Genomic DNA, 12,050 nt, shown 5'->3' on the forward strand with positions numbered 1-12,050 from the left:
TAATTTTCAAAATAGGTCTTTTTTATCGGGTCAAGAAGTTATTCAAATCGAACCAGACTCGGCATGGAGTATCCCATGGGTACCTAGAGTGTAAAACAAATAGAATTTTTGGTATAGTTTGCCTAGGAAAAAAAGTTAGTTTTTCATACGGAAATTTGCTATTATTTCGAATAAGTAATTTTAAAAATAGGTCTTTTTCATCGGGTCAAGGAGTTGTCCAAAGTGAACCAAACCCGGTATGGAGTATCCCATGGGTGCCTAAAGTCTAAAACAGAAAGAATTTTAGGTATAGCTTGCCTAGAAAAAAAGTTCGTATTTCAATCGGAAATATCGACTTTTTCGCTTATTCTATTTTCAAAAATATAGAAATTTCGTCGGGTCAAGGAGTTGTCCAAATTGAACCAAACTTGGTATTGAGTATCCCATGGGTACCTAGAGTGTAAAACAAAAAGAATTTTTGGTATAGTTTGCCTAGGAAAAAAGTTAGTTATTCATACGGAAATTTGCTATTATTTCAATTAAGTAATTTTAAAAATAGGTCTTTTTCATCGGATCAAGGAGTTGTCCAAAGTGAACCAAACCCGGTATGGAGTATCCCATGGGTGCCTAAAGTCTAAAACAGAAAGAATTTTTGGTATAGCTTCCCTAGAAAAAAAGTTCGTATTTCAATCCGAAATATCGACTTTTTCGCTTATTCTATTTTCAAAAATATAGAAATTTCGTCGGGTCAAGGAGTTGTCCAAATTGAACCAAACTTGGTATTGAGTATCCCATGGGTACCTAGAGTGTAAAACAAAAAGAATTTTTGGTATAGTTTGCCTAGGAAAAAAGTTAGTTTTTCATACGGAAATTTGCTATTATTTCAATTAAGTAATTTTAAAAATAGGTCTTTTTCATCGGGTCAAGGAGTTGTCCAAAGTGAACCAAACCCGGTATGGAGTATTCCATGGGTGCCTAAAGTCTAAAACAGAAAGAATTTTTGGTATAGCTTGCCTTGAAAAAAAGTTCGTATTTCAATCGGAAATATCGACTTTTTCGCTTATTCTATTTTCAAAAATATAGAAATTTCGTCGGGTCAAGGAGTTGTCCAAAGTGAACCAAACCCGGTATGGAGTATCCCATGGGTGCCTAAAGTCTAAAACAGAAAGAATTTTTGGTATAGCTTGCCTAGAAAAAAAGTTCGTATTTCAATCGGAAATATCGACTTTTTGCTTATTCTATTTTCAAAAAAATAGAAATTTCGTCGGGTCAAGGAGTTGTCCAAATTGAACCAAACTTGGTATGGAGTATACCATGGTTACCTAGAGTGTAAAACAAAAAGAATTTTTGGTATAGCTTGCCTAGAAAAAAAGTTCGTATTTCAATCGAAATTTCGACTTATTCGCCTATTATTCGCTTATTCTATTTTCAAAAATATAAAAAAATTTCGTCGGGTCAAGGAGTTGTCCAAATTAAACCAAATTTGGTATGGAGTATTCCATGTATAGTTAGAGAGTAGGAGAAAAAGAATTTTTGGTATAGCTTGCCTAGGAAAAAAGTTAGTTTTTCATACGGAAATTTGCTATTATTTCAAATAAGTAATTTTCAAAATAGGTCTTTTTCATCGGGTCAAGGAGTTGTCCAAAGTGAACCAAACCCGGTATGGAGTATTCCATGGGTGCCTAAAGTCTAAAACAGAAAGAATTTTTGGTATAGCTTGCCTTGAATAAAAGTTCGTATTTCAATCGGAAATTTCTACTTTTTCGCTTATTCTATTTTCAAAAATATAGAAATTTCGTCGGGTCAAGGAGTTGTCCAAATTGAACCAAACTTGGTATGGAGTATCCCATGGGTGCCTAAAGTCTAAAACAGAAAGAATTTTTGGTATAGCTTGCCTAGAAAAAAGTTCGTATTTCAATCGGAAATATCGACTTTTTCGCTTTTTCTATTTTCAAAAATATAGAAATTTCGTCGGGTCAAGGAGTTGTCCAAATTGAACCAAACTTGGTATTGAGTATCCCATGGGTACCTAGAGTGTAAAACAAAAAGAATTTTTGGTATAGTTTGCCTAGGAAAAAAGTTAGTTATTCATACGGAAATTTGCTATTATTTTCAATTAAGTAATTTTAAAAATAGGTCTTTTTCATCGGATCAAGGAGTTGTCCAAAGTGAACCAAACCCGGTATGGAGTATCCCATGGGTGCCTAAAGTCTAAAACAGAAAGAATTTTTGGTATAGCTTCCCTAGAAAAAAAGTTCGTATTTCAATCCGAAATATCGACTTTTTTCGCTTATTCTATTTTCAAAAATATAGAAATTTCAACGGGTCAAGGAGTTGTCCAAATTGAACCAAACTTGGTATTGAGTATCCCATGGGTACCTAGAGTGTAAAACAAAAAGAATATTTGGAATAGTTTGCCTAGGAAAAAGTTAGTTTTTCATACGGAAATTTGCTATTATTTCAATTAAGTAATTTTAAAAAATAGGTCTTTTTCATCGGGTCAAGGAGTTGTCCAAAGTGAACAAAACCCGGTATGGAGTATTCCATGGGTGCCTAAAGTCTAAAACAGAAAGAATTTTTGGTATAGCTTGCCTTGAAAAAAAGTTCGTATTTCAATCGGAAATATCGACTTTTTCGCTTATTCTATTTTCAAAAATATAGAAATTTCGTCGGGTCAAGGAGTTGTCCAAAGTGAACCAAACCCGGTATGGAGTATCCCATGGGTGCCTAAAGTCTAAAACAGAAAGAATTTTTGGTATAGCTTGCCTAGAAAAAAAAGTTTCGTATTTCAATCGGAAATATCGACTTTTTCGCTTATTCTATTTTCAAAAAAATAGAAATTTCGTCGGGTCAAGGAGTTGTCCAAATTGAACCAAACTTGGTATGGAGTATACCATGGTTACCTAGAGTGTAAAACAAAAAGAATTTTTGGTATAGTTTGCCTAGGAAAAAAGTTAGTTTTTCATACGGAAATTGGCTATTATTTCAAATAAGTAATTTTCAAAATAGGTCTTTTTTATCGGGTCAAGAAGTTATTCAAATCGAACCAGACTCGGTATGGAGTATCCCATGGGTACCTAGAGTGTAAAACAAAAAGAATTTTTGGTATAGCTTGCCTAGAAAAAAAGTTCGTATTTCAATCGGAAATTTCGACTTATTCGCCTATTATTCGCTTATTCTATTTTCAAAAATATAGAAATTTCGTTGGGTCAAGGAGTTGTCCAAATTAAACCAAATTTGGTATGGAGTATTCCATGTATAGTTAGAGAGTAGGAGAAAAAGAATTTTTGGTATAGCTTGCCTAGGAAAAAAGTTAGTTTTTTCATACGGAAATTTGCTATTATTTCAAATAAGTAATTTTCAAAATAGGTCTTTTTCATCGGTCAAGGAGTTGTCCAAAGTGAACCAAACCCGGTATGGAGTATTCCATGGGTGCCTAAAGTCTAAAACAGAAAGAATTTTTGGTATAGCTTGCCTTGAAAAAAAGTTCGTATTTCAATCGGAAATATCGACTTTTTCGCTTATTCTATTTTCAAAAATATAGAAATTTCGTCGGGTCAAGGAGTTGTCCAAAGTGAACCAAACCCGGTATGGAGTATCCCATGGGTGCCTAAAGTCTAAAACAGAAAGAATTTTTGGTATAGCTTGCCTAGAAAAAAAGTTCGTATTTCAATCGGAAATATCGACTTTTTCGCTTATTCTATTTTCAAAAAAATAGAAATTTCGTCGGGTCAAGGAGTTGTCCAAATTGAACCAAACTTGGTATGGAGTATACCATGGTTACCTAGAGTGTAAAACAAAAAGAATTTTTGGTATAGTTTGCCTAGGAAAAAAGTTAGTTTTTCATACGGAAATTGGCTATTATTTCAAATAAGTAATTTTCAAAATAGGTCTTTTTTATCGGGTCAAGAAGTTATTCAAATCGAACCAGACTCGGTATGGAGTATCCCATGGGTACCTAGAGTGTAAAACAAAACGAATTTTTGGTATAGCTTGCCTAGAAAAAAAGTTCGTATTTCAATCGGAAATTTCGACTTATTCGCCTATTATTCGCTTATTCTATTTTCAAAAATATAGAAATTTCGTCGGGTCAAGGAGTTGTCAAAATTAAACCAAATTTGGTATGGAGTATTCCATGTATAGTTAGAGAGTAGGAGAAAAAGAATTTTTGGTATAGCTTGCCTAGGAAAAAAGTTAGTTTTTCATACGGAAATTTGCTATTATTTCAAATAAGTAATTTTCAAAATAGGTCTTTTTTATCGGGTCAAGAAGTTATTCTAATCAAACCAGACTCGGTATGGAGTATCCCATGGGTACCTAGAGTGTAAAACAAAAAGAATTTTTGGTATAGCTTGCCTAGAAAAAAAGTTTGTATTTCAATCGGAAATGTCGACTTATTCGCCTATTATTCGCTTATTCTATTTTCAAAAATATAGAAATTTCGTCGGGTCAAGGAGTTGTCTAAATTAAACCACATTTGGTATGGAGTATTCCATGTATAGTTGGAGAGTAGGAGAAAAAGACTTTTTGGTATAGCTTGCCTAGGAAAAAAGTTAGTTTTTTCATACGGAAATTTGCGAATTTCGTTTTTAGCAAATTTTAACTATAGTTGTTTTTGATTGGGTCAAGATGTTGTCCAAATTGAACGAAACTTGGTATGAAGTATCCCATGTATAGTTAGAGAGTAGAAGAAAAAAAATTTTTGCTATAGCTTGCCTAGGAAAAAAGTTAGTTTTTCGTACGGAAATTTGCGAATTTCGTTTTTAGCGAATTTTAAATATAGTTGTTTTTTGATTGGGTTAAGATGTTGTCCAAATTGAACCAAACTTGGTATTAAGTATACCATGGGTACCTAAAGTATAAAACAAAAAGAATTTTTGGTAAAGCTTGCCTAGGAAAAAAGTTGGTATTTCATACGGAAATTTGCGAGTATTTCAAATAAATAATTTTAAAAATAGGTCTTTTTCATCGGGTCAAGGAGTTGTCCAAAGTGAACTAAACTGGGTATGGAGTATACCATGGGTGCCTAGAGTCTAAAACAGAAAGAATTTTGTTATAGCTTGCCTAGGAAAAAAGTTAGTTTTTCATACGGAAATTTGCGAATTTCGTTTTTAGCAAATTTTAACTATAGTTGTTTTTGATTGGGTCAAGATGTTGTCCAAATTGAACGAAACTTGGTATGAAGTATCCCATGTATAGTTAGAGAGTAGAAGAAAAAGAATTTTTGCTATAGCTTGCCTAGGAAAAAAGTTAGTTTTTCGTACGGAAATTTGCGAATTTCGTTTTTAGCGAATTTTAAATATAGTTGTTTTTGATTGGGTTAAGATGTTGTCCAAATTGAACCAAACTTGGTATTAAGTATACCATGGGTACCTAAAGTATAAAACAAAAAGAATTTTTGGTAAAGCTTGCCTAGGAAAAAAGTTGGTATTTCATACGGAAATTTGCGAGTATTTCAAATAAATAATTTTAAAAATAGGTCTTTTTCATCGGGTCAAGGAGTTGTCCAAAGTGAACTAAACTGGGTATGGAGTATACCATGGGTGCCTAGAGTCTAAAAACAGAAAGAATTTTTGTTATAGCTTGCCTAGGAAAAAAGTTAGTTTTTCATACGGAAATTTGCGAATTTCGTTTTTAGCAAATTTTAACTATAGTTGTTTTTGATTGGGTCAAGATGTTGTCCAAATTGAACAAAACTTGGTATGAAGTATCCCATGTATAGTTAGAGAGTAGAAGAAAAAGAATTTTTGCTATAGCTTGCCTAGGAAAAAAAGTTTGTTTTTCATACGGAAATTTGCGAATTTCGTTTTTAGCAAATTTTAACTATAGTTGTTTTTGATTGGGTCAAGATGTTGTCCAAATTGAACAAAACATGGTATGAAGTATCCCATGTATAGTTAGAGAGTAGAAGAAAAAGAATTTTTGCTATAGCTTGCCTAGGAAAAAATTGAGTTTTTCATACGGAAATTTGCGAATTTCGTTTTTTAGCGAATTTTAACTATAGTTGTTTTTGATTGGGTCAAAAAGTTGTTCAATTCGAACGAAACTTGGCATGGAGTATTGCCTGTGTAGGTAGAGTGTTCAAATTGAGTGCCACTATTAGATTGTCGGATTTTACCTTGTGTGCTTGTATTTTGGATTTTATCTTGTATAAAATAGCAGTCATTTTGGTTTTTATTTCATATTTTCAGGTTTTTGTTTATGGAAGTGACCTCGCCTGAAAGGACCAAATTATTGGCCATGATAAGAGAAAAAGATGATTTCAAGAAAAGGTTGAACGCAACGAAGCTGAGATGTCAACAATCTAAGTGCAAAGTTAAAAAGAAAAAGTCGACATTTCGTCACAGATTTGCGTTGCGATTCAAAAGTCTTCTTGCTCGGGATATGAAAACGGCCAAGTCGCACATCTGGAAAGTGTTCAAGGAGTTGTGGCAGTGACATTTCTAACAGCCCGCAAAAACCAAAACCATTTCAACGGTTGGATCTTCTTTGATTGGAAAATCAACTTGATGTTGGCACAGTCAAAAATACAACGCAAAAAGTCGAGAAAATTGTGCTATATGGAATTTATTAACATTGAAATCAATGGGTTTGAACGGCGGGTACTATTCGAGATGAAGAGGGTTTATGTAAAAAAAGCAATGGAACAGAAGCCAAGTCCGTCTTGTAATGGAGAAGTTCAAAAAAGAAGAAAAAAGCGCAAAAAATTACAAACACTGGACACTGAACTGCAGAAATTCCAAGGTTGTTTGAAACATTCTAATTCTTTTCCGCGTTATATTTTCGCATTTTCATTTGTTGTTTGCCTTTTAGCTGTACATTGTCTCTTTTTGATTTTCTCATTTTGAAGTTTGTTTTACGAACGAATTGTACTTATTTATATTGCCGACTTTGAATTTTGTTCGAATTGATAATTGATTGATTGATTGATTCTTTCGGTTTTTGAAAAGAGGAAAACAGCGCTACCGTTGTTGCGTAGAGGCTCAAATGGGAAATTAATCAAAACTAGCGGGTTTTGTTTGAAACTCTTGAATAATTTTAAAAAAATGAGTAAAAGTTGCTGAACAGTAAAAAGTTGTTGCTGATGGAGATTGTCTGCAGTGAGCTGTCTGATGATGCCTGGTTTGACAAAAAAATCAGCTGAAGCGCTGATTCAGGTAAGAAAAGTGAACAGGGTGAATTCATAGAAGACACGGTGAATTTTCGTAAGAAATGCGGTGAAATGTGGTGAAAAAAAATAATTTTCACCGCGTATTTCGTACATCTTTTTGCGGTGAATGCGGTGAATCGCGGTGAATCATTTTTTTTCACCGCGTTCTCGGTGGCGGTTAATTTTTTTTTCACCGCTTAATGCGATGAATTATTTTTTTTCACCGCTAGATGCGTTGAAAAAAAATAATTCATCGCATTAAGCGGTGAAAAAAAAATTAACCGCCACCGAGAACGCTATGAAAAAAAATAATTCACCGCGATTCACCGCATTCACCGCAAAAAGATGTACGAAATACGCGGTGAAAATTATTTTTTTTTCACCACATTTCACCGCATTTCTTACGAAAAATTCACCACCAAACCTCGACCCGGGAAGAGATTCAAACCCTTTACTTTCAGTTAAGTGCTTCACTTTTAAAAAACATTTTGACATTCAAAAAAACATTGACCTTCCGTAATTTCTTAGTTATGTCGCAGTCGCAGCATGCAGTCGCAGCATGCAAAACGATGGAACGTCGGACAATAGAGTTTTACCCACTCGAGATTTTTTTGTTTATTATGTGGTCAAACGGCATAATAACTTTCTCATTGCAGGTCTTTCAAACTTACCTCTTGGAGACAATTTCTTCAAAAAAAAAGAAGTTTGATTTAATTTCTTCTGGAGCTCATTTATAACATTAGTTGAACAAGCATAAATTTTTATTTGTTTCTCAACTTAACATTTAACAAGCCTAATGAATCTTGATGGGGATTCTGTTCACTAGATCACACTCAATTAGTCTTGATGAGCTCATGACACTTCAAGTCAATAAATCATTTTCGCATAATTTCCAAATGGACAAAACTGACTGGTTTTACGCTTAATACTAAACACACCAAATCTAAGAAGACAGACATAACAAATCTATGAAACAGAATATACCGACTAATATATTCAAATATACCAAATATAATACACTGGACACACCGACAACTATCATACGTTTCAAACTAAACATATCAGCAATTCCTCAAACTTAAAAAAACCCGACCATGCCTAGGAGAAAAATATAAGAGCTCTCGTCGTTTTTGTCTAACTAAAGCAGAACATACCGACTATTTTCTTAAGTTTACAAACAAAGATTTCTGCATCTAGGGTAGAGAGGATGGAGTGGCAGAAAGTAAAAACAAACTATTATTTAATCTGAAATGAGAGTTCGAATTCAACCTGAAACTGTTTTCCATGAAAATAAAAAAATCGGACAATCAATAGAAAAAAACGTCAAATTATTACTTATTGTCGGCGTGTTTGGTTTGTTCGGGTTCAAAGGTAAAAAATCGTTGGATTTTTCCCTGGAAAATTTTCATATACTATGGTACAGTGTTCTGAAAACTTACGTTGTTTTTGTGCTAACTAAGACGCCAAATAGAAATATAATACTCGTTATAAATCATCATAACCACTTTCGAATGTCGGGGAGTAAAAATGGGTTCCCGATATTTTTATTTTTCCTCGAATCCTATAAAATGGATCCTTTATTTGCATGAGTATGATCAGCTTTAACACGATACCAGTGCCTCACAGGTAAAAAAAATATTATGCGTTCTCTTACTGTTGGCAATTCAAGATTAGGGCAGATTAATTTGACCTAAAAGTAAAAGAAAATATTCATACCTTCAAATATGATTCCAAATTCCATCTCCTTCTGAGCGTCCACCTTTTCCAAGTAGATCTTTCCTGTGCCATCATAACGCTCTAAAGACATTGCGGTGTGTTGTCAAATCTTTCAATTAGAGCAGCTTTTGTTTCAACTAAACGGGGATGTACTTTACAATAAAGGACTTATCCCTCAAAGCAATACTTGTATCACAAGGAATTGAATTAATTTGCGGCAGACATCTTGGTAATGCGGTGCTTTGTAAAGAACGGTTGTCATGAATTTAAATAATAAAGTAAAGATAAAGAGTCGCCGAATTAGGTTACACCACTTAACCGATAAATTTAACTCCAAGGACAGAATTAGTTTTTCAATAGGCCGATTTTTTTCTGGCGAATTCATGAGAATAAAAGAACCTGATGAATACGAAAGGTTATGCATTTTGTAATATAACAAAAAAAATTTTTTTTCTCAAAAAGCTTTCAAAATTAATACAGAAAGCACAAGATAGCTGTAATGAACACGTGTTGACTATATGTGTTCCCGGGTTGAGACTGGATGGTTTTACATAAGATCTTACAGGTTTCTTTCAGAAGATGGTCAACTTTCAAGAACTTACAAGCTGGAGGTTCAACTTATCAGAACTTGCAATGAGTTGGATGCTCAACTTCATAAAATGTGAGAGTTTACAAATCAAATGATTAATTTTCTAGATTCTCACAAGTTCCTTCAGGTCAAAATTTGCTCCCATTGATTCTTTCTAGAGCACATTTATTTAATGCCAAATGTGGAAAACAGTTGCGTGCCTGAAGCAATTTTTTCATACGAAAGCTTAAAGTGAAAGTTGTAGTTCTGTAGTGCATTTTTCATTTCTTTTAGCTCAGTTTCCTATGTTCACTATTTCAGATCAGCATTCAATCAACTCAGTAAAAAAAATCGGATGAAAATACTTTTTTCTTTTTTTTTGCTTAATTTATATGTTGTCCATTTTTTCAGCAATTGTCCTTATTTAGATTAAATTTGTTTTGACTCTATTTTTGAGTGCCTTTTTGGTACAACATTTAAATTTTGCTTGAAGTGGTTTTCTGACCAGTTCAAGCAAAATTTAGTTGTATCAAAAGAAAAGGAGATTTTTTGATTTTTCATATTCCGAAAGTTAAGATTTTCAAAGCTTCTCAATAATATCATAGCATGGTATGAGGATCTAAAAAACAAAATTTCGTCACTTCTGGTACTTTCGAATTAAATAATTTACACGCCATGAAACCCGGCATTATCATATATTTGTATAAAAATTTTTTTGAATAAGGCATAAAAAAGCAGAGAGAATAATGGACCAGCGCTGACAAAAAATCAATTCAATTATTCAGCAGGAGGAAATTGTTCATAAGTAAATTTTATGCATATATATTTACATATAAATATATATATATATATATATATATATATATATATATATATGTATTTATATATATATATATATATATATATATATATATATATATATATATATATATAGATATATAAAAGAAGTTTGAACTTCGTTGAGCGTTGATTTACTTCTGGCGTAGGGCGTATTAAGGTTTCTTCAAATTTTATGTTAAATCGTTAGCGATTAGACATACAAAATCAAAATGTCAAATTCCAAGCAGTAAAAATGTTTCGACAATTTTCTGTTCGGTTTTATAATAAGATCATACAAACGATACAATGATAGTATTTGATTTCGTAAGTTTTATATAAGGTTGATAATTGAGGAAACACGCTGCGATTCCTATGATTTCATATTTGATCGCGGTACGACTAATTAATTTTGTCTAAAGGGTGATTTCGAACAAAAACATTTGACTATCATTATAAGACAATTTTTGTGACAGTTTCAAGCCTTTCAATATAGTTTTATCGTTTTATTTTCGAAAGTTTTGTTACGTATGCAAACTATTCAGAACATTTTTCTTTCCATTTTGATTAGTCAACAATCCAATTCGGTCGATTTTATGGCTTTTCTATGACCCAGTGAAATCCCATTAATGAATTTTCTATGATCCAGTAAAATCAGAACTTTCCCATCGATGGATTTTCTATGATCAGAGAAAAATTGGTACTGAACCATCGATGACCCATCGATTGACTTTTTATGAAATTTCTATGATCCATCGATAGGATTCACTGGGAGCCCAACCTGGGGAGACAGACAAAAACGGGCCTTAATGTTCGCCCAAAATAATTTTAGAGAATGTAGTTGGACAGTTAAATTCAAAAACTTTCGAATGACTACAGTAAACAACCTGTTATTATTTTTATTGTGGTTATCATAGTGAGTGCGGTTGTTTTTACCGTATGAATCTAAGATGGCAGTTTCCCTCTGGAGATGAAAAGAGTGCAGGGATGCAGATACAGTGCAGTGGGTGTAGTTGTTCATGCCTCCTCCCCCAGACACTGGACTCGTCTCCTTGCTCCCTCCATAGGGGCCGTACCTCACCACTGAAAAATCGAGAATATCTGTTTAGCAGATAGCTCCTGTTTTGCTTGCATTAACTGGATGTTAACAAGTGATATCTATAAGTATAAAAATTACATAAAGAACACTTAAATGCATTAATTTATTTTGCATAGATGCATTAATGCACACTTATTTGCATTAATTAAAAATAGATATGAGCACAAAGAAATTATTTTGTGTACTACAAATTTTACCAAATAACTTTTTTGTTGAACTTTGATATACTCGTTTGTTGATTGTGAGTTTATCGTTTTAAAAGAAATACCTGATTATCAGCACCTGATAGAAGGAACCCCGATAGACTGTGAAACAAAACTTCTACTCTAAAACTCAGAAAGTTGTGGCTCGACCAATATTGTGAGCATGGAAGTGAAAAAAACCGCGATACTAAAAGATGATGTGCTACAATGAAGAGTACCTTTTTCCAAATAGAATCTTACCAAGTTATTTATTAAGAAAGCACTGCAATTATGTGAGAGAAGCAGTTGAAATAACGTCTTAAAGCGATTAACATTTTATTACCATTTTATTAACAAATTTTTGTTGATTGAAATTCAATGTAATTCATTTTAAGCTAATGATCTTTGCCCTATAGAAAAAATAAATGTTTCTCAACAATAAATGTTTTTTGACTTTTGAAAATACTTTCTCCAAATGATCTAAAGCTGATTAAATCAAACACACTAAGCACCAGAAACAAGCAGCGAATGGTTATTATA

General features: G+C 33.0%; 1 protein-coding gene across 2 annotated transcripts in view; it reads right to left on the reverse strand.

The window, feature by feature from the left end:
* LOC142341573 (glutamate receptor-interacting protein 2-like) overlaps positions 1–12,050 on the reverse strand; it is a 114,262-nt gene that overhangs the window by 50,741 nt on the left and 51,471 nt on the right. For both annotated transcript variants that reach the window (XM_075392617.1, XM_075392619.1), the window contains exons 2-3: positions 11,166–11,312; positions 8,846–8,926 (exon numbers count right to left, since the gene is read on the reverse strand). In XM_075392617.1, coding sequence (XP_075248732.1) covers positions 8,846–8,926; positions 11,166–11,312 — 228 coding nt within the window. The remainder of the gene's footprint in view (positions 1–8,845; positions 8,927–11,165; positions 11,313–12,050) is intronic.

Source organism: Convolutriloba macropyga, chromosome 6, assembly GCF_964194025.1.
Source record: "Convolutriloba macropyga chromosome 6, txConMacr16.3, whole genome shotgun sequence".
Taxonomy (NCBI): domain Eukaryota; kingdom Metazoa; phylum Xenacoelomorpha; order Acoela; family Convolutidae; genus Convolutriloba; species Convolutriloba macropyga.